This window comes from Carcharhinus amblyrhynchos, chromosome 15 (genome assembly GCF_965287045.1).
Source record: "Carcharhinus amblyrhynchos chromosome 15, sCarAmb.v2.hapA, whole genome shotgun sequence".
Classification (NCBI taxonomy): domain Eukaryota; kingdom Metazoa; phylum Chordata; class Chondrichthyes; order Carcharhiniformes; family Carcharhinidae; genus Carcharhinus; species Carcharhinus amblyrhynchos.
In genome coordinates, this window is record NC_137338.1 from 77,576,010 (window position 1) to 77,599,408 (window position 23,399).

The 23,399-nt window shown below is 49.3% G+C and overlaps 1 protein-coding gene across 4 annotated transcripts in view; it reads right to left on the reverse strand.

Moving 5' to 3' along the window:
- Positions 1-23,399, reverse strand: part of LOC145353486 (IQ motif and SEC7 domain-containing protein 2-like) — an 84,149-nt gene that overhangs the window by 35,736 nt on the left and 25,014 nt on the right. For 2 of the 4 annotated variants that reach the window (XM_080204289.1, XM_080204290.1), the window contains exons 2-6: positions 14,780-15,050; positions 10,540-11,822; positions 8,338-8,499; positions 4,314-4,436; positions 2,798-2,964 (exon numbers count right to left, since the gene is read on the reverse strand). In XM_080204289.1, the coding sequence (XP_080060415.1) occupies positions 2,798-2,964; positions 4,314-4,436; positions 8,338-8,499; positions 10,540-11,822; positions 14,780-15,050 (2,006 nt within the window). Of the gene's footprint in view, positions 1-2,797; positions 2,965-4,313; positions 4,437-8,337; positions 8,500-10,539; positions 11,823-14,779; positions 15,051-22,607; positions 22,893-23,399 lie in introns of those variants that run through there. The other 2 variants (XM_080204288.1, XM_080204291.1) reach the window with 2 other exon arrangements.

Below are 23,399 nucleotides of genomic sequence, written 5' to 3' on the forward strand. Positions count from 1 at the left end.
TGCTCCATGGAGCACATGGAAGGTTGATCAGACTGTTTCCTGTGCAATGAGGGGTGTTGTCCCATGAGGAGGACGAGTCGCTAGTCCCTTGAGTTTAGGAGAATGAAACGCGATTTCATTGCAATCTGTAAAATCCCAGAGGGGTTTCAACAGAGTCGATACGGAGAGGCTGTTTCCCCCACTCCTTCACCTCTGGCTGGACAGTCTGGAACACGGGGTGTGGCAGGGGAGGAGCGTCACACTCACAGGATCAGAGGGTGGCCATTTTGGATTGAGATGCTGAGAAATGTCTTCACTCTGAGGTTACGGAAGTTTTGAAATTCCCACTTCCTGAGGAAGCTCAGCCATTGACTATATTAAGACGGGGATAGCGAGAGACACTGAGGGAATTGAAGGTGGGGGGGGTGGGGAGCAGGGGAGAGGTGGTGGTGAAAGTGGGGGTTGAGGTGGGCGATCAGTCATAATGGTATTGAATATGGCAGCAGGCTCAAGAGAGATAAAATGGCTTCTGCCTGTTCCCATTTTCTTATGCTTGCATCCCCTCCATACCGACATACACACTGTAGGTGTACCAATACCACACAGGACTGGAGTGATTCAAGATGACGGCTCACCCACCACCTGCTCAGGGGGCAATTAGGGATGGGGGATAAATGCCTGGCCCAGCTACTGACGCCCACGTCAGCTGAATGGGAATTGTACAGAGATTTGGTAAGAGAAAGGAGGTGGGAGGGGGAATATCAATTGGATAGTGCTTTCAAACTCACTGGGACTTAATTTTAAAATGACTCAGCAATAATTGAGATCATTCCCACCATTGTGCATGTTTCGGCACCTTTGAAAGAACCATTCAATTAATCCCATATTCTTCCCGCAGTCTCCAACCCCTGCCCTTTACCCTAAATTTCTACAAATTTTTTCCCTTTGTGTACTTCTCCAATTTCTCCCCTTTTTTGAGGGTGAATCTGCTTCCACCACCCTTTTGGGCAGTGCCTTCCAGATCTCAACTCCCTGGATCAACAATAAAATTTCCTTCCTCTCCCTCTCCCTTTTACCAATTCTGTTCAATCTGTGAACTCTCTTCTCCTCCGGTTACTGACTCTCCTGCCAGTGGGAAACACTTTCTCCTCATTCCCTCAGTCGAAGCCCCCTTCTGATAGTGAATGCCTTGATTAAATCTTCCCCTTCAACCTTCTCTGCTCTATAGGAGAACAATCCTATCTTCTCCCAGTCTCTCTTTCTCTCTCTCTCTGCGTGAACTGAAGTCCCCTCATCCCTGGGAGCTGGTAAATCTACCTCTGCCCACACCCCTCCCCGAGGCCATAACATCTTTCTGAAAGAATTAAATGTCATACAGCAGCTGGGAATGCACCAGTTTTTTTCATAACAAAACTTGCATTTATATAACACCTTTGATGTAGTGAACCATCCCTGAGGCACTTCACAGGAACGTAAATCAGACAGAATCTGATACATTGGGAGATATAAGGAACAAGTGATTAAAAGCTTGGTCAAAGAATTCGGTTTTCAAAGAATGTCTTAAAAGATGACAGAGCGATACGGAGAGATGAGGAGAGGTTTAGGGAGGGAATTCCAGGACCCTCCAGGCAGCTGAAGACATGGTCACTAATGGTGGAGCGAGGGGAATCAGGGAATGCTCGAAGGGCCTGAATTGGAGGAGCACATAGATCTTGGAGGGTTGTAAGAAATTATAGAGATAGGGTGGATTGTAGGGACTGGAGGAGGTTACAGACATAGGGAGAGTTGTAGGGGCTGGAGGAGGTTACAGAGATAGGGAGTGTTATAGGGGCCTGGAGGAAGTTACAATAATGGGGAGGGATGTAGGGGCTGGAGGGAGTTACAGAGTTAGGGAGGGGTTTGAAAGTGAGGATGAGAATTTGGAAATGGAGGTGTTGCCGGACTGGCAGCCAGTGTGGGTCAGCGAGCACAGGGACAATGGTGAATGGGGACTGAGTGCGAGTTTGGACACCGGGGTGGGGGGGGGGGTGCAGGGGGGAGGTTTAGCAGAGTTTGGGAGGAATTGAAGTTCCTGAAGAGTTGAGTATGGGAGAGCAGCCAGGAGAGCGAGGGAATAGTCAAGTGTGGAAGGGAATGAAGGCACAGACGAGGGTTTCTACAGTGGATAACCTGAAACTGGATGGGAGGAATCAGGTGAGGTTACAGAGGAAAGAATGGACAGAGTAAGTAACGGAGTGGGTATAAGATGTGAAACTCATTACGGAGTTAACTGTGACCCTGAGGCTGCAAATGGACTGCTTCACCTCAAGAGCGTTAGCAGGGAGAGGGATGGAGTCAGTCGCTATGGAAACAGAGTTTGGAGCGGGAACCAAAAACAATGTTTAAGTTTTTTTATTAGTCACAAGTAAGGCTTACATTAACACTGCAATGAAGTTACTGTGAAATTCCCCTAGTCGCCACACTCCGGCACTTGTTTGGGTCAATGCGCCTAACCAGCACGTCTTTCAGAATGTGGGAGAAAACTTGGAGAACCTGGAGGAAACCCATGCAGACATGGGGAGAATGTGCAGATTCCACACAGACAGTAACCCAAGCTGAGAATTGAACCCGGGTCCCTGGCACCGTGATGCAGCAATGCTAACTACTGCACCATCCTGCTTCCGTCTGCTGAATATTCAATTGGAGAGAAATTCTACTCGTCTAATGTTGGCTGTTGGGGTACTCAGAGAGAGCTGGTGAGGGAGGACTCATTGCACATTGCAAGTGTGCAAACAGTGTGAAGAGCCAGGGATGGGTGCGGCTGCGAGCTGGAACTCACCTCGCAGATTCTTGATGAAGTCGTCCAGCTTCATTTTGCGCTCGGGCTTCACGTTGGGGCTGTACATGTCGGTGTTGAGCAGGATGATGGCGAAGGCCAGGATGAAGATGGTGTCGGGATTGCGAAATTGCCGCACCAGAGCTGGGTTACAGATGCAGTACCGTTGGCTGGAGAGAATGGGCACAGTCAATGTTTTCAAAATTCTGTCAACAGCCCATAGACGCTCACGTACGTTCCTTACATGGGGTGGACCTGGAGTACTGCGTATAGTTTTAGCCTTCTTAATCTAAGGGGGAAGCTACTTGCATCGGAGACCATTCAGAGAAGGTTCACTGGGCTGATTCCTGGGGTGAAGGAGGGGTGGGGTTTCTGTCTTATGAGGAAAAGGTTGAGCAGGTCAGGGCCTGTACCCATTGGAGTTTAGAAGAATGAGAGGTGATCTTATTGAAACATCTCAAATTCTGAGTGGGGTTTGACAGGATGGATTCTGAGAGGATGTTTCCTCCCCTTCATGGGGTGGGGGGCGGAATCTAGAACTTGAGGAAGGGACAGGAAAATGGAGTTGAAGCCCCAGTCAGATCAGACATGATCTTGTAGAATGGAGGGAATCATGCTCGAGGGGCCAAAAGGCCTCTTCTTACTACCAATTCTTATAGAATCACACATTGCAGAAGCCCATCGAGTCTAGAAACACCTGAGCTCCCATCTAATCCCATCTACCAGCACTTGACTTGAATGATATGATGGGCAAAATGCTCATCCAGGTATTTTTTAAAGGATGTGAGGCAACCCACCCTTCCAGGCAGCGCATTCCAGACCATCACCACCCTTGGGTAAAAAAGGTTTTTCTCACAATCCCTTCTAAACCTCCTGCCCCTCACCTTGACCACATGTCCCCATATGACTGATTCTTCAACAAAGTGGAACAGCTGCTCCTTATCCACTCTGTCCATGCCCTTCATAATCTTGTACACCTTGATCAGGTCACCCCTCAGTCTTCCCTGCTCCGATGAAAACAACCCAAGCCCATCCAACCTCTCTTTCTAACTTAAATACGCCATCCCAGGGAGCATCCTGGTGAATCTCCTCTGCACCCCCTCAAGTACAATCAAAGCCTTCCTGTTGTGTGGCGATCAGAACCGCACACAGCACTCTAGCTGTGGCCTCACCAAAGTTCTACAACTCCATAGAATTAATGGATTGAATGCCTAGTTTCTGCACCTTATGTTCTTAAACAAGAGACCACCGTAGGGGAGACCCCAAGGGTTTGGGAGTGGGTGGTTTGAGGGGGGCTAGTTAGATCAAGACTCCACCCAGTTTGGGTATGGTGCAGGAGGGGGTAGTTCAAATAGTCCATTACCACGAGGGGTGCAAGATGTCACCCTCTGCATTTACGGGTGTCCAGATATCACAAATATCCATAAAGCAGATACCCCACCAACACCCGTCAATGCCACCAATTGCCCCTACTCCCCGCATTGTGCTCCCCCCCCGACCCCCCGCATTTAACACCAACCTGAAAGATTCGATCAGACGCTCCACTTTCTGGGCCTCTCCCTGGACACGAATGTGGGACTGGAACTTGCGGAGAGCCTCGTCCAGCTCCATCCCGCCAAAATCCATCTCGTCCACAACGCAACTATGGGTGGGCAAAGATAAATTAGGCAGGCCGAGGCAGAAACAGGAATTCCCATACGGTCAGAAGGATGGTCACTGCTTCCACTTGATACGCACCACCCCACACCACCACCACCACCACCACCACCCCCCCACCACCACCACCTCCACCCAGATTATCAGCATCCTGGGGGTTACCATTGACCAGAAATTGAACTGGACCCAGCCATATACATATTGTGACTACTAGTGCAGATCAGAGTCTGGGAATCCTGCAGAGAGTAACGCACCTCCTCAGTTCCCCCCGCACCAACCTCTCCCCCCCCAACCCAAGCATGTCAAAGCCTGTCCACTATTTACAAAGCACAAGTCAGGGTGTGATGGAATACCCTCCCACTTGCCTGGATGTGTATGCTCTGACAACACTTGAGAAGCTCGTCAACATCCAGTACAAAGCAGCCCCTACTCAATTGACACGCTAACCACCCACCCTTGACATTCACTCCCACCACCGATGCACAGTGGCAGCAGTGTGTACCATTTACAAGATGCACTGCAACAACTCACCAAGACTCCTTCGACAGATATGCCCAACCTTGCCACCTCTATCCCCTAGAAGGACAAGGGCAGCAGATGCCATGGGGAACACCCACAGCCTGTAAATTCCCCCTCCAATCTCCCTCCCACAACCCAACCCCCCCAACCCACACACACACGGACACACACACACACACACACACACACACAATCCCAACTTGGAAATATTTCGGCTGTTCCTTCACTGTGGTTGGGTCAAAATCCTGGAACTCCCTCCCTAACAGCACTGTGGGTGTACCTACATCACATGGAACTGCAGCGGTTTAAGATGGTGACTGATCCACCACCTCCTCAAGGGGGCAATTAGGGATGGGGGATAAATATTGGGCCCAGCTAGCAATACCCACCCCAAGCAATGCAAACACACTGTATATGCTCTACCCACATCCCAGAGCCATTATCCCCATACATCATCTGTCAAGGTGATCACTAATCCTACAATGGCTCCTGGACCTCTGATACAATACCAGTTTAAAATTCTCATCTTTATTCTCAAATCTCATTCACCAACACCCCCCCCATCCCAATCTCTGCAACCTCCTCCATCCCTACAACCCTTCCTATGTCTGTAATCTCCTCCAGCCCCTATGACCCTCCCTATCTCTGTAACCTCCTCCATAACATTAAGGTAGACAAGTCCCCAGGGCCTGATGGGATATACCCCAGAATACTGAGAGAGGCAAGGGAGGAAATTGCTGGGGTCTTGAGAGAAATCTTTCTATCCTTACTGGCTACAGGGGAGGTCCCAGAGGATTGGAAAATAGCCAATGTTGTTCCTTTGTTTAAGAAGGGTAGCAAGAATAATCCAGTAATTACAGGCCAGTGAGCCTTACATCAGTGGTAGAGAAATTATTGGAGAGGATTCTTCAAGACAGAATTTATTCCCACTTGGAAATAAGTAGACGTATTTGTGAGAGGCAACATGGTTCTGTGAAGGGGAGGTCGTGTTTCACAAACTTGATTGAGTTTTTTGAGGAAGTGACGAAGATGATTGATGAGGGTAGGGCAGTGGATGTTGTCTACATGGACTTCAGTAAGGCCTTTGGCAGATTGGTGCAGAAGGTGAAGTCACATGGGATCAGAGGTGAGCTGGCAAGGTGGATACAAAACTGGCTCGGTCAAAGAAGACAGAGGGTAGCAGTGAAAGAGTGCATGTCTGAATGGAGGGCTGTGTTAAGTGATGTTCCTCAGGGATTAGGGCTAGGACCTTTGCTGTTTGTAATATAAATGATTTGGGGGAAAATGTATCTGGATTGATTAGTAAGTTTGCGGATGACACAAAGGTTGGTGGATTTGCGGATAGCGATGAGGACCATCAGAGGATACAACAGGATATAGGTCAGTTGGAGACTTGAGCAGAGAGATGGCAGATGGAGTTTAATCCGGACAAATGTGAGGTAATGCATTTTGGAAGTTCTAATACAGATAGGAAATATACAGTAAATGGCAGAACTCTTAAGAACATTGGTAGGCAAAGGGATCTGCATGTACTGACACACAGGTCACTGAAAGTGGCAACACAAGTGGAGAAGGTAGTCAAGAAGGCATATGGCATGCTTGCCTTCATCAGCTGGGGCACTGAATTTAAAAATTGGCAAGTCATGTTGCAGCTTTATAGAACCTTAGTTAGGCCACACTTGGAATATGGCGTTCAATTCTGGTTGCCACACTACCAGAAGGATGTGGAGGCTTTGGAGAGGGTACAGAAAAGATTCACTAGGATGTTGCCTGATATGGAGGGCATTAGCTATGAGGAGTGGTTGGAGAAACTTGGTTTGTTCTCACTGGAGCGATGGAGGTTGAGGGGAGATCTGATAGAAGTTTACAAAATTATGAGAGGCATGGACAGAGTGGATAGTCAGAAGCTTTTTCGCGGAGTGGAAGAGTCAATTACTGGGGGGCACAGATTTAAGGTGCAAGGGACAAGGTTTAAAGGAGATGTATGAGGCAGATTTTTTACACAGAGAGTAGTGGGTGCCTGGAACTCATTGTCGGGGGAGATAGTGGAAGCGGGTATGGTAGTGACTTTTAAGGGACGTCTTGACAAGTACATGAATAGGATGGGAATAGAGGGAGATGGTCCCTGGAAGGGTAGGGGGTTTTAGTTAGGTCGGGCAGCATGGTCGGTCCAGGCTCGGAGGGCCGAAGGACCTGTTCCAGTGCTGTAATTTTCTTTGTTCTTTGTAACCCTCCCTATGTCTGTTACCTCCTCCAGCCTCTACAACCCTTCTTATCTCTGTAACCTCCTCCAACCGCAACAATCCTCCATCTCTGTAGCCTCCTCCAGCTCCTAGAACCCTCCCTATCTTTGTAAACTCCTCCAGCCCCTACAACCCACTCTATCTCTGTAATGTCCTCCAGCTCCTACAACCCTCCCTATTTCTGTAACCTCTTCCAACCCTAAAACCCTCCCTATCTCTGTAATCTCCTCCAGTCTCTACAATCTTCCCTATCTCTGTAACCTCCTCTAGCCTCTACAACCCTCCCTATCTCTGTAACCTCCTCCAGCCCCTACAATCCTCCATATCTCTGTAACCTTCTCCAGCCCCTACAACCCTCCCTATCTCTGTAATCTCCTCCAGCCTCTACAATGCTCCCTATTTCTGTAACCTCCTGCAACTCTCCGAATCACTGCGCTCCTCCAATTCCGGCCTCTCAAGCACCCCCTGATTCCCATCACTCCGCCATTAATGGCCATGCCTTCAGCTGCCTGAGGGGCCTTAACCTCTGGAATTCCCTCCCTGAACCTTTCATCTCTCACTCCCTCTCTCTGTCTCTCTATCTCTGTCTCTCTCTTTCTCTCTCTGTCTGTCTCTTTCTCTCTGTCTCTCTCTCTCTGTTTCTCTCTCTCTCTGTCTCCCTCTCTCCCTCTCTGTCTCGCTCTCTCTTTCTCTCTGTCTCTCTCTTTCTCTCTGTCTCTCTCTCTGTCTCTATCTCTTTCTCTCTCTCTTTCTCTCTGTCTCTCTCTCTGTCTCTATCTCTTTCTCTCTCTCTGTCTCTCTCTTTCTCTCTGTCTCTGTCTCTCTCTGTCTCTTTCTCTTCTTTAAGATGCTCCTGAAAATCTGGCCCCTCTGACTGAGCATTTGGTTGTATGGACTTGACATAGTGTCTCCTGATGTGTCTTGGGGTTAGATTCTGTCTGAGTAACACTCCTGTGGAGCATCTCTTGGATGTTTGCAGTGAAGATGCTATAGAAACAAAATGTGTGCCAGCGCTTTGACAGGGTCATTGCTGTTGTCAATGAGGTGGACTGGCGGGTGGAGAATTCGGGACAGAAGGTTTTGCGAGGTGAAGGCACTTGCATGAAGCTAAAAGCTAATACTCACTCCAGCACATCCCTGTTGAATTGTTTCTGACGGTTCCCCAAGAATTCGCCAATCATCTGCCGGCTGAGGCCCTTCCGTTCAAGAATGAAGCGCGCAACGCCAATCGGCGTGTCCGCCACGAAGCCTCTCTCGATCAGGTACTGGATCCCCTTCTCTGGCTTCCTGTGGCAATCGAGAGAGGGAAAAAAGAGACAACTTTCTGAGGTTCACACTCCTAATTTACACACACAGGAACAGTGACACAGGAACAGGAGGAGGCCATTCAGCCCTCTTGAGTCTGTTTCAAAGGAACAGGAGGAGGCCGTTCAGCCCCTTCGAGCCTATTACACAGAAATAGGAGGAGGCCATTCAGCTCTTAGAGTCATAGAGGTTTACAGCTTGGAAACAAGCTCTTTGGCCCAATTTATCCATGCTGCCCTTTCTTTTAAACCCTAAGCTAATCCCAATTGCCCACATTTGGCTCATATCCTTCTATACCTATCGTACCCAATGTAACTAACTAAGTGCTTTATAAAAGATAAAATTGTACCCACCTCTACTACTACTTCTGGCAACTTGTTCCAGACACTCACCACCCTCTGTGTGAAAAAATCTGCCCCTCTGGACCCTTTTGTATTTCTCCCCTCTCACCTTAAACCTATGCCCTCTAGTTTTAGACTCCCCTACCTTTGGGAAAAGATATTGACTATCTAGTTGATCTGTGCCCCTCATTATTTTATAGACCTCTATAAGATCACCCCTCAGTCTCCTACGCTCCAGAGAAAAAAGTCCCAGTCTATTCAGCCTCTCCTTATAAACCTTCTTGATCCTGTTGCCCCATGTCTGATCTGTGATCTTCCTTTACCCCCTCCACATCCTTATTACATTGGTATTACAGAAATCTCTGTATCTGAGATGTCAAATCAACTGACCCAGCATCATCGATTGCCGTTTCTGGGAGAAAATTCCAAACTCCTCCCACCCTCTGTGTGTTGACACGTTTCCTTCCTTCACTCCAGAAATCTCTACCTCTCATTTTAGACTGTTTTCTCCCCCTCATCCCAGACTCCCCCTGGCAGCGAGCAATAGTTTTTCTCTCTCTCTCACTACTCTATCCGAATACCTTGGAAACTTCCCTTAAATCACCCCCAAATCTTCTAGATCCTAGAGAACAGAAGGCCAGGTTTGGGATAACTCCAGGCAGCGACAGACTAGAAGGCATTTCACAAGTGAACCAGTCCCAACAGTCGGGGTTCACCAGACTGATTCCTGGGATGATGGGGAGTCATAGACTTGGGATTGTGACGATTATGTGCCTTTAAGAAATTTATTTGACTCATGTATTCCATACAGGATTCTTTTTTTAATAGCTTGTCCAAAACAGGTGCCGCTTGGGTTTCTATCGGCAGCATGTATTGTTCCTGCAGCAACATAATTGGTTCTAATTGCTAGAATGTTTTTTTGAATCTGAGCTCATACTGCTGTGTTATTTTAGGGTTTTTCCCAGGGGTTTTGCAGAGTAGAGCTTTATTGACAGAAAAGTCATGAGACTGGGTGGAGCTAGGCTTACACAGAAAAATCAAGCTTAGATGCTGCTGGAGTTGTTTGAGAGCAATGTCTCTCTTTCTCTCTCTGGCCTTGGAGACTGGAATCCGGCAGGAAATAAGTCTCTTTCTCTGAGATTCTGCTGTTTAGGGATGGATCTTTCTCTGGAGGCGGTTGCTTGAGAGTCAGAAGACAGGTTTCTGTCTGGATCTCTATCCAGAGGTGTTAAAAGGTTGGAAATGTAACATCCCTGTAAGCATATCTATTTTTGTGTTATTTCAAAAAAAAAGGGATTTATGTCTTTGGAATAGATACTGCTCACTTTGGAACTATAGACTTTGCTAGCTCTTAAGAATTCTAACTTGTTATGTTTAAATATTTAAACTGGTAAAAGTTACGTTCTTCTTTTGATTCTTTTGGAGAGACAGAGGGTCAGAAGGCGAGGGAGGGAGAGGGAGGAAGGTGAGAGAGGAGGGAGGGCGAGGTGGAAGGGGGAGGGAGGGAGAAAGAGAGGAGGGTGGAGAGAGATGGAAGGGGAGGGGAGAGAAGGAGGAGGGGAAGCTGGAAGGGGGAGGGAGAAGGAGTTGGGTGGAGGAGGGAAGAGGGGAATGAGGGAGATAGAATGGGAAGGCAGGGCGAGGGAGATGGAAGAAGAGAGTGACAGGATTGAGGACCTACTTGTTGAAGAGGTTGAGTCCGATGCGATACTGGCGCCGTTGCATCACGTCGTTATTGAGAGCGGGGGAGTCCCAGCTATGGCGAGTTTCTTTGTGATAGGTCTGTTTACAGAGGGTCTGTTCCCGAATACTGTCCCGCGACGAGGAGCCCGTGCTGCAGTTGATGGTCTCGTTGGAGTTAACGCTGCTGTTGAGGCTGTCGTTGTCACCATCCGAGAGCTCTGCCTCGGGCTTACCGTTGCGGTTGGCATTGCCGTTGTTGTTGGCCAGGTGGGCGTCCAGCGGGTGCAGGGGGAGGGGAGAGCGGACGGGGGGTGGCGGGGGTGGCGCCCGATGGACAGGCACCGGGACGGGCACGGGGATGGGCACCGGGGCGGGCTTGGGAGGTGGCGCCACCTCCTGCTCATAGACCAACTGGCGGCTGAGGGAGCCCCGATCTGAGCGGTCACTCATGTCGACTGAGCTGTCGCTGGGCGGCTCGATGGTCAGCAAGGGCAGGTGGGCTGCCCGCCGCCGGTAGTCCCTGCACTCCATGCACCCAGGGCCCCGGCGGCCACCCTCGGCCTCCCTCCCCTGCCCCCCAGCTCCCCCCCAATACTCCTGGCCCCCCGGCCCGCTCACCCCCCCACTGCCCAGGTGCTGGTGGTGGGAGTGATGGTGCGGGTGCAGCTCCTGCTCAGAGCTGGGCGCTCGCTCTGAGGAGAGAGGGGAGGCAGGCGCCGAGGCTGGTGCCTCGCCCTCGTCAATGTAAAGAGTGACGTCGCTGTAGGTGGTGGTGGAGTCCTCGTTCTTCACCCGCCGTGGCTCGCTACGGCTGTCGAAGGAGTCACCCTCCTCGCCCGCCGTGCCGGGGGGCACTGGCCGGCAGCCCAGCGCATCGTCGATCGACTCGGCCAGGGTGCGCACCTGCTTGGAGAAGGTGTCCTCTAGCTCAGTGATCTCATTGGTGAAGTCGCTAGAGGCGGTAGTGGACTCCACGTCCAGACCCCCGAACTGGTCGCTGCGCTCCGAGTGCGTGCGCGAGCCCAGGCCTGTCTGCTCAGAGCGCACCGAGGCTTGCTTACTCTCAAAGCTGGCCCCGTGCCCCTTCTCGTACTCCTCGAAGGAGTACTGCATGCGCATGTTGGACAGCACAATGCGGCGTGACATGCGGCTCTCTGACAGTGAGCTGCGCAGACGCTCAAAGTTCTTGTTCATCCGGTACTGGCGGAAGGCAGTCTGGATCGTGCGTGCGGCTCGCCGACTCAGGAAGTATCCTCCATATTTCCTCTCAAGCATCTCCACCTACAGAGAAAAGCAGGGAGTTGCAGAGAGAAAGAGAACGGGGCACAGAGGCCCAGATTAAAACCCTGCAGCATTCAATTCCGTTAAATCCCACCCCCTCCCACACCCGAGCTGAGCTTACAAAATTACACCTGGAGAAACACCAGCACATACTTCAGTTCGCGTCTCCACACCTAGTATTAGACGTGGGGGGGAGGGGAAGCTCAGATTCACCCGGCGCTGAAAGGGTTAAATTCTGAAGGCCAGTCACAGAGCCTGGGCTTGTGTTCCCTCAAGTGTGGAAGAATGGGGAGGGCGATCTGATCCTCTGGAATTTCAAAGCCAAGATTGATAGATTTTTGTGATAAGGGGGGGAATTAAGGGTTATGAAATTGAGGTGGACAGATACAGTTATGATACAAATCAGCCATGATCTGACTGAATGGAGGAATAGATTCGAGGGCTGAAAGGGCCTCCTCCTGTTCCTGTGTAACAAGCTTGAGAGGGGCTGAATGGGCCTCCTCCTGTTCCTGTGTAACAGTCTTGAGATGGGCTGAATAGGCATCCTCCTGTTCCTGTGGTACCAGTGTGATGTGGGAGGGGTGTACGTTAATTGAAACAATTTTGAATTAAAAGCTAAAGCAATGTGATTGCTGTTTTAAAAAAGCCCATCTGGCTCACTAATGTCCTCTTTAAGGAAAAGGAAATCTGTCGTCTGTACCCCGGTCTGGCCTACACATGACTCCAGACCTCCTCACACAGATACATGCAGCAATGTGTCAACTCTAAACTTCTCCCTCGGAAATATGTCTGAGTGAGACAATCAGTTCCATCCATGAAGGCAGCTCATCACTGCCCTCTCGGGGCATTTGCACAGGGACAATAAATGCCCCAAAAAGCCATGAATGAATGAATAAGGAATGTTCCTGCCACTGTCTGGAGAGGTGACTCCACAGCCTAGCCTATAGGACATGTATAGATGAGCAAAGGCCAATGGGGAGGGAATTCTTTCACTGTTCTCAGTTGTGCAGGCCAGTGTTGTTGAGACATGGTGATCTCAATCCACGCACATTTGAAAAAGTCAGTGAGCATCAGCAGGTCACACCTTCTGTCCCGCCTCAGAGTCAGACGGTACAGTTAACCCCAAACTGTTGTGCCAGCATGGAGGGCGCAGCACATTGTCAGAGGGTCAGTGCTGAGGGAGCACTGCACTGTCAGAGGGTCAGTGCTGTGGGAGCGCCACACTGTCAGAGAGTCAGCGATGAGGGAACCCCGCATTGTCGGAGGGTCAGTCCTGAGGGAGAACTGCACTGTTGGAGGGTCAGTGCTGACGGAGTGCTGCTCTGTCAGAGAGTCAGTGCTGAGGGAGCGCCACCTTGTCAGAGGGTCAGGGCTGAGGGAGCACCGCATTGTCAGAGGATCAATGCTGAGGGAGCGCTGCAGTGTTGGAGGGTCGGTGATGAGGGAGCACCGCACTGTGGGAGGGTCAGTGCTGAGGGAGCGCCACACTGTGGGAGGGTCAGTACGTGAATGGAGAGGGGGGGGAGTTCTCCCCAGTTCCCTGGAGCTTGATTTTTAATCCCCCCACTTCCAAAAACCAAAGGGGCCCACATCTTGGATTGTTTTGCCTCATCACTTGACGAGTTCAGCTACGACCGTCGACCCGATGACCATCACCTTAAGTGATCGGGGCCCAACACAAGGGGCAAGGACAAGAAGATAAAAATAAGTACAGAACAGTCTTTATCCAGAGAGTGGGGAAAATGTCTAAATTGCTCACACAGGGTGTGGTCAAGGCAAATAGTGTTGTTGTGTTTATATGCTGTGTGGGATACGGTGAATGGTGGGAAATAAGACAGGGAGAGTGGGACTTGGTTGAGGATATTCTTAACTAGAAAGAGTGCAGAAAAGATTTACTAGGATGCTACTGGGACTTGATGATTTGAGTTATAAGGAGAAGCTGGACAGACTGGGACTTTTTGTCCTGGAGCGTAGGAGGCTGAGGGGTGATCTTACAGAGTTCTATAAAATAATGAGGGGCACAGGTCAGCTAGATAGTCAATATCTTTTCCCAAAGGCAGGGGAGTCTAAAACTAGAGGGCATAGGTTGAAGGTGAGAAGGGAGAGATACAAAAAGATCCAGAGGGGCAATATTTTCACACAGGGTTTTGAGTGTCTGGAACAAACTGCCAGAGGCAGTAGTAGAGGCGGGTACAATTTTGTCTTTTAAAAAGCATTTAGATAGTTACATGGGTATAGCGGGACATGGGCCAAATGCAGGCAATTGGGACTAGCTTAGTGGTAGAAAAAGGGCAGCATGGGCAAGTTGGGCTGAAGGGCCTGTTTCCAGGCTGTAAACCTCTTTTGAGTCTATGAGTACTCTTCTTGAAAAGTCAATGCCGACTCAATGGGCCAAATTTTCTCCTGTTCATTCGTGGGACATGGGCATCGCTTGCTGGGTCATCATTTATTGCCCATCCCTAGTTGCCCTTGAACGAGTGTCTCACTCTGCCATTTCAGAGGGCAGTTGAGAGTCAACCATGTAGGCCACATCAGGTAAGGACGGCAGATTTCCCTTTGTAAGGGACAATAGTGAACCGGATGGGTTTTTCTGACAATCGACGATGGTTTCATGGTCGTCAGTAGATTCTTAATTCCAGATTTTTTTTATTGAGTTCAAATTCCACCATCTGCCATGGTGTGTTTCAAACCTGGCCCCCTTAACATTAGCTGAGTTTCTGGAGTAATAGTCGACAATAATACCACTAGGCCATCGCCTCCCCTTAATGGTCTCCTTGTGCACTGTAAAGATAGTTTAAAGGGATAGAAGAATATGGGGGTTGGCAGGGAAAGATGTAGTAGGGGTTGGGAGGAGGTTGGTATGGGGCAGAAAAACCATCACAGAATAGAACGTTTCCCTGATGTGGCACCACCTAACTCTACGAACAGGCTGATGTGATGTCACCCATGTCTCTTACCTTCTTATCCTGCAAGTCTGTGGATAGTTCGTAACTTTCAGAAAGAGACTTGGGGCGTTTGCTGGCATCCTCCTCCTCCTGCTTACGCAGTGCCAAGCTGGCGGGTTGATGGCGGGCCCTCTGCGCCCACTGGAGTTCGGCACAATGTGCCCGGCTGGCTGGGTGCTCGAAGGAATCCTGCTTCAGGTCAACGTGGCACCGGTACGGTCCCTGGCTGCACGGGCTGTCCACAATCGTCCCAGCCTCGCTGCTTTGCGTCTCGGCCTCCAGGCTGGACCAAGGTGAGAAATGGAAGGGCAGAGAACGGTTACAACACTCGCAGAGTTTCTGACGGACTGGGGTGTAGGGAGGGGAGGTACCCGTCCGATCGCCCTGCCCAACTTCACACCCTCTCACAATCATCACTCACCTTACTCAAGCTTGTCAACTCTGTCAGGGTCTACCTCTGGAGACGGCAGGAATGTTACAAGCAAGTAATAGGGAAGGCAAATGGTACAGATAGATAGAACAGAATCCCTGCAGTGCAGAAGGAGGCCATTTGGCTCATCGAGTCTGCACCAACCACAATCCCACCCAGCCCCTATCCCAATACCCCATGCACTTATCCTAGCTAGTCCCCCTGACACTAAGGGGCAATTTAGCATGGCCAATCCATCTAGCCAGCACATCTTTGGAGTGTGGGAGGAAACCAGAGCACCCGGAGGAATAAATCAGAGCTGGACTAGACCAGATGGCCTATCGAGCATGCCGTGCCATTCAATACCATCATGGCTGACCTTGGGCTTCAACTCCATTTCCCCATCCACCCCTAATGACTGTTTTGCCTCAGAACATGAGAACTAGGGAGCAGCCATTCGGCCCATTGAGTCTGCTCTGCCATTCAATACCATCCAGGCCGTTCCTTTCCCATCCATTCCCCACACCCCTCAATTCTCCGAGACACCAAAAATAATGTGTAATCTCAATCTGAAATATCTTCACAGTCTTTTGAGTGAGGCAATTCCTCCTCATCTCAGTCCTAAACAATTACCACACGTTCCCCTCCTTATTCTGACACTGTTTTAGATTCCCTGCCCAGCAAAGACAATCTCACAGAACCACCCCATCAAACCCCCTCCAGAATGGTGTGTGTCTCAGTGAGATCACCTCTCCTTCTTCGACACTCCAGAGAATATAGACCCAATTTACTCAACGTCTCTTCATAGGATAATCTCTCCTCATCCCTAGAATCCCAGTCAAGTGAACCTTCACTGTACTAGCCTCTGATGTGAGTATATCCTTCCTTAAAAACGTGGAGAACGGAACTGCACGTGGTTATTCCCAATGTGGATCCACCTGTACAGTTATAGCAAGACTTCTTTATTCGTGTACTGTGACTCCTCTCAGTCACAGTAAAGGCCACTTCTGAAGAAGAGCCATATCAGACTCGAAGTGTTAACTCTATCTCTCTCTCTCTCTCTCTGTATCCACAGATGCTGCCAGACCTGCTGAGTTTTTGTGGCACTTTCTGCATTGTTATTTAAAGGAAATGGTATGTTGGCCTTCATTGGAAAAGTTTGGATTTGTAATATAAGACTCAGGAAGTCTTGCTCCAGCTGTATTAGGCTATGGTGACTTACAGCCTATAGGAATGCGTATAGTTTTGTTCTCATTAACATAAGGAAGGGCAATCTAGCATTAGAGAGAATGCAACAAAGGTTCACCAGACTGATTCCTGCGGGATGAGTGCAATTGTCCTGTGAGGAGATATCCTCTGGGGTTCAGAAGTGTGATAACCCCCATTTACTCACATGGGGAATTCCTAATTGACCTCCTTGTGCAATGTATAACATAGAATGTAGACATGGTCCACAGACTCCATGAGGCCACAGAAAGGGCAAACTCGGGAGCCTGTGTACCGGAAGGTAGGTCCATTCAAAAGTCTGATGGCAGCAGGGATGAAGCTGTTCTTGAGTCGGTTGGTAAGTGACCTCAGACTTTTGTATCTTTTTCCCGATGGAAGAAGGTGGAAGAGAGAATGTCCAAGATGTGTGGAGTCCTTAATTATGCTGGCTGCTTTGCCGAGGCAGTAGGAAGTGTAGACAGAGTCAATGGTTGGGAGATCGGTTTGCGTGATGGATTGGGCTACATTCACGACCTTTTGTAGTTTCTTGCAGTCTTGAGTACAGCAAGAGCCATACCAAGCTGTGATACAACCAGAAAGAATGCTTTCTATGGTGCATCTGTAAAAATGGGTGAGAGTCGTAGCTGACATGCCAAATGTCCGTAGTCTTCTGAGAAGATTATGACAATCGTCACAAACACATCCTCCTCCCCACACATTGTAAAAACGGAATCTCCTGGGGGAGGCAGCTAACTCCCCCAGGAGATCAGAATCCAGGAGATCATACGGACCAAGTCTGCTATAAAGACACAGACATGTAGTCTTGTATTGTAGTCGTAATCGGGGATAGTAGAGTTAGGGGCATTGACATGTGACCAGGATCAAGAATCCTGAAGGTTGTACTGCCTGCCTGGTGCTTGGGTTCAGAATATCTCATTCTGGCTGCAGAGGAACTTGAAGTGAGAGGGTAAAGATCCAGTTGTCGTGGTTCACATACATACCAATTTATAGGTGGAACAGGAACAAAGGTTCCGCTAAGAAAGTATGAACAGCTAGGAGCTAAATTAAAAAGCAGAACCAAGAAGGTAATAATCTCTGAACTGCTACCTGAGCCATGAGCTAATTGGCACAGGGCCAATAGGTTTTAGATAAATGTGTGGCTCGAGGATTGGTATGGGAGGAATGGATTTGAATTCATGGGACATTGGCACCAGTATTGGGGAAGAGGGGACCTGTTCCGATTGGGTGGTCTTCATCTGAATCGTGCTGGGACCAGAGCCCTGGCGAATGCTAGTTGTAAACTTGTTATTTTTACTTACTAGCTGGCTTTTTTTGATAAGCGAGGGGATTAAGGGTTATGGGGAGAGGGCGGGAATGTGGAACTGAGCCACGACAGATCAGCCATGATCTTATTGAATGGCGGGGCAGGCTCGAAGGGCTAGATGGCCTACTCCTGCTCCTATTTCTTATGTTCTTATGTTCTAAAAGCCTACGGTTGTACGGCACCGCTGCATGCAGCAACCTCCACCCCAGGTCCCCGAGGTAACTGGGGGAGATCCCTCCATAGACGGACCTCCATTGGAGACCTCCACCGCCCGGCGGCAACAAGGCCTGCCGAGGTATATCCGGGTAACAGGCGAGGACGCGGTAGTGGAAGGTGTGCAGCAGCAGCCTGTGCAGGAAACACCTCCGCGCGGTGGAAAAGGGCACGGAGGACATTTCCGTGATGCGACTCATGCAGTGGGGCACCTGACCCCGGGGGGAGGTCTAGGCTTCGGGCCAATGTGAAATTCCGTCTGAACAAGGGAACACTCGGACAGGATCCCACCGCATGCATGCACCGCCTCGAGACCGCATGTGCACTCGGGACTGAGCACGACCGTCCTAAGGTCTTGGATGGCTTTGGCCGTTGATCTCCTTGTGTGACTCATGGAATACAAGTTCCCTGGTAATAGGTGATTGCCTAACAAGGTGGAACTCATATCCTGGGCCCTTGCTAAGGCATGGATCCAGTGATCTCTCATCCTAGATGGGACTTATGTACGTGCACACAGGGTTGTGGTTTAAATTTAATTTGATGAATAAATGTCATTCATTTATAGGTGGCTTCCTGAGTTATTACACTGGCGATGAGGTAAAAGGAACTTTTGGATAACTTTGCTGCTCAACAAACCAGGTAAGACTGTAAAGTGAAGAGTTTTTTTTTAATGTTGTTTTTCCAGAAGTTGGAACCATATGATGTGGGTGTTGAGGACTGGCCTCAATATGCTGAGCAAATGAAATGGGCAAAATGGAATAGAAGGTGATAATCGGCAAAAGGTCATCCTAATGACTGCTTGTGGGGCTGCAACTTGCAGCATTATTAAAAGCCTGCATATCCAGCAACACCAGATTCCAAAATCTTTGATGAACTGGTAGAATTGGTAGCAACCATTAAAATGCTAAATCACCTGTTATACCACAACAATATAACTTTAATACAACAAGCAACCAACTGGGGTATCAGTAACAGAATTCCTGACTCGATTGCAAAAGTTAGCAGAACATTGTGAGAAAGGCCTGATATTACCTGAAATGCTGAGAGATTGATTACTATGTGGCATAAATGATCCATTACTCATATGGGGAATCCCTAATAAACACCTTGTGGGATACAAGTTCCTGTAGTAATAGGCAATTGCCTAACCAGGTGAAACTCTTATCCCAAACCCTTGATAAGTCAGAAACCTGAGGTGTTCTATTGTCCTGGACGGGATTGTACAATCGCAAAGGGTTGTGCTTTAACTTTCGTTTTGTACATGCACACAGGGTTGTGCTTTAACTTTCGTTTTGATGAATAAATGTCCTTCCCTTACAGTTGGCTTATTACAAGAAGAATGCGAGATGGTCTCACTGAAGCATATAAAATTCTGAAAGGGTTTGACAAGGTTGATGCTGAGAGGCTGTTTCCCTCCCTTCATCCTCGGCCGGTGAATCAGGAACACAGAGGGGAGGATGGGGGTCTCAGGATAAGAGGGCAGCCATTTTAGACTGAGACTAGAAGAAAACTCTTCGCTCTGAGAGTCGGGAATCTTTAGAATTCTTGACCTCCCAAAGAAGCTTAGCCATCGAGAGGGAGATAGCGAGAGATTTTTGGACACCGAGGCAATGGAGGGATAGGAGGGTGGGGAAAGGGGCGTTGAGGAGCAGCCCCCTTCCTGTTACTCGGATGAGGAGTCCTTCTTCGTCTGCCCTGTCAGATGTACGTATCGATCTTCTGTCATTTGAGTTCCCCAGGGAAATCCTGGAAGTCCGAGGGCAGGATGGGGGTTGGGGGGGGACACTGACACTCAGGGGAATGGGTGGCCTTTTTGTCCAAGCCACCCTGCAGCAGTGGTGCCGCTAACATTGGGGCAGACCTGGAGTTTGTTTCTCACCCTTGCCCACACATCGCTCTGTCGCCAGTGAGAGGTCAACAGTAAAACGTGTTCCCATGAGTGCTTCACACATTCCCCCATCCATTGCAAAATGGTTCCGCTTCAATTCCATAATAATTCACACATTGGTTATCCCAATTCCCCTTTCCGAGGGTGAAACTGCTCCCACCACCCTTTCAGGCAGCGCCTTCCAGATCTCAACAACTCGCAGTGTCAAAACAAAAAATTCTCCTCATCTCTCTCCCTTTTTTACTGATTCTGTTCAATCTGTGTTCACCCCCTGCCCTGGATACCAACCCTCCTGCTGCTGGAAACACTTTCTCCTCATTTACTTGATCAAATCCCCCTTGTGATAGTGAATCCCTCGACTAAATCTCCTTCCTCAACCTTCTCTGCTCTAAAGGAGAACGACCTCAGCTTCCCCCAATTCCTCTCTCTTTCCTTCTCCACATGAACCAAAGGCCCCTCATCCCTAGAACCGTTTGTTCTCTCTCTGCATTCCCCATAGCCCGCAGTCTTGACATTGCTCTCTAAAGCACGGGGCGCAGAAGTGGATACAATATTTTATAATCATGGGGAAGGTTAGCCTCCCAGTATGTTTGGGTAGCTTCAAGAATAGACCAGATTATGGAGGTCATGATACTCCGGTGACTCCACCTTAAGCAGTGTGTCCTACTAAGGCGCAGCCCGGTCTGCAGCTGTATGTTGGGATTGCACTGTGCACTAATTGGGCTGCTGCATCCCTGGTCCACATATCTGAAAAGGAGTGTGCTGTAAGCTGCGAGCTGTTCTGGGGTGCCTGGTGTTGGATGGGAAGCGCCCAATGAATGCGCACACCTCTTTGCTTTCATCGCGTCCTCCCCGCATTCCTCGATCTCAGGTAACATTGAAGACTGAGCCAAACCATGAAGCTACGTTAAGGCATAGAGGCATTGTGTAACAGGAGAAGACCATTCAGCCGCTCTTGAGCCTATTACACAGGAACTGGAGGAGGCCATTCAGAGTCAGTGCTGCCTCTGTTTGTGAAGCTCGTAGAATTTGCTATTTACATTGAACTTCAATTAACCCATGCCTTAAAAAGAATTTAGAAACAAAGCGTTGCTTCCAAGCATTGTGAAATCATGCTGGGAATGTCAAGTATAACAACAATGCCAACACCACCTGGTCACTGTGTTCTGGGAGCAGCAACACACAGAAAACAAGGTTAAAGGTAACAAAGCTGTCAACAATGCTAACCCCATGTTTACGTGGCGGCTCCATGTCTCCATGTCTGTCTGTCTCGCTCTCTCTTGTTCTCCGTCTCTCTCTCTCCCTAGAGACGGGAAACATACAGCCTTCCACAATCACCCAGGGATACCCTGAAACTAAGTACAGAATCAAGGGTTATTAAGGATAGCTGACCAAAGCGAGAGAGCGAGAAGTATAAGGAGCACAGGGCCCACCAGACAGCTATAGACCAAGAGTGGAGAGATGTGCATCAGAGGGAGATGTATGAGGGACCAGAATTGGAGGAACGCAGAGATCTCGGAGTATTATAGGAGATGATGGAGATAGGGAGGATTGTAGGGATGGAGGAAATTACAGAGATAGGAAGGGTGTCAGGGTTGGAGGACATTCAGAGATAGGGAGAGATGTAGGGGCTGGAGGAGGTTACAGAGGTAGGGAATGTGTCTGCCATGGGAAACACCCACAGCCTACAAGTTCCCTCCTCTGAGCGCCACACACAAGTACACCATCCCGACTTGGAAATATATTGGCCGTTCTTTCACTGTGGCTGGGTCAAAATCCTGGAACTCCCTCCCTAACAGCACTGTGGGTGTAACTATACCACACAGGACTACAGTGGGTTCAAGATGGCGGCTCACCCACCACCTTCTCAAGGGGGCAATTAGGGACGGGCAACAAATTCTGGGCCCAGCCAGCAACACTGGGCAGTGGGTGCAGAAGTTTAATATCTTGAACCCATGAACTCATGGTGAACTGATTATCTCCCACCTCGAGAGTCACACAGACAAATGGCTGTCATCTGCGCTGCCCATGGTAAATAACCTTCCACTCTACCTTGGGCCAGGAACCACAAAATTGTCAACTCACGGTCAGAAGATGGCTGGCAGTGGCGCACTTTCACGTGACAACCCGTAGAATAACACAAGGCTCAAGGTGGCCAGTTGACCCGTCAAACACATACTGGCCATTCTAAAGTGCTATCCAATTTGTTCCACACCTGTCTCGTGACCTTGCCCAGATAATGATCCCAATTCCCCTTTGGGAAGCGTTGATTGAACCTGCCTCCACCACACTCTCTGGTAGCGCCTTCCGGATTCTAACCACTCGCTGTGTGAAACAGTTTCTCCTTGTTTCTCTGTCACTTCTCCAATCACCACCAATCTGTGTCCCCCTCTGGTTGTCCATCCTCACACCAATGGGAACAGTTTCTCCCTCTCTAGTCTGTCCCAAACCCCAATTCCCCCCTCATGATTTTGAACTCCTCCATCAAATTTCCTCTCAACCTTTTCTTCTCCCAAGGAGAATATTCCTAACTTCTCCTAATCTATCCACGAGTTGAAGTCCCCTCATTACTGGAACGATTCTCCTCAATCTTTTCCACACTTTCTCTCTCTCTCTCCCTCGCTCTCTCTCTCTCTCTGTCCCTCTGTCTGTCTGTCTGTTTTGCTCTCTCTTGCTCTCCGTCTCTCTCTCTCTCTTTCTCTCCCTGGAGACTGGAAGCTTACAGCCTTCCACAATCACTGACAAATCACACACACACAATAAGGTCCAAGCCCCCTCCCCCCATCACTCTTTCACCTACGTATAGAGTTCGGCCCTGCTGGCTGCTTTCTGCTTCCGTGTTTTCTTGCTGTTTTCCAGCTTGACAGCTCTTTCCAAGGCCGAGCTGATGGACGGCATGCTCAGACGGGCCATGTCTAGGTCTGTGTCAAGCCTGCTCAGGGGGCAGCAAGGGGTAGAGAGAGTGAGGGAGCTGAGTGCCTCGGTCAAGGTCTAACTCACAAACAAGGGGAAAAACAAACGCCCCGACCTAGAACCTCCCAGAAAATCCATCATACAGTCCAGCTGGGGACAGACAGACTGAGAGCCAATCGCTGCTCAGCAGCTGCAGGTCCGTCCGCCTCCCGGCCTGAGGCCCAAACTAGTCAATCAGCACAGCTCATACTTCACATACACACCAAATACTCCACATACACCCTAGATACACACACTGTACACTACACACACACACTCCACGTACACCACACACACCAATGCACAGCACATACTCCACATATACTCCAGATACACACACTGTACACCACACACACCCCAGATACACCACACACGCTCCACACACACACACCGTACTCCACACACACTCCAGAAACACACAGCACATACTCCACATATACTCCAGATACACACACTGTACACCACACACACCCCAGATACACCAGACACACTCCACACACGCACACCATACTCCACACACACTCCAGAAACACACAGCACATACTCCACATACATTCCAGATACACACACCATACACAATCCACACACACATTCACCATATTCCACACACACACTCCAGATACACACACTGTACACCATA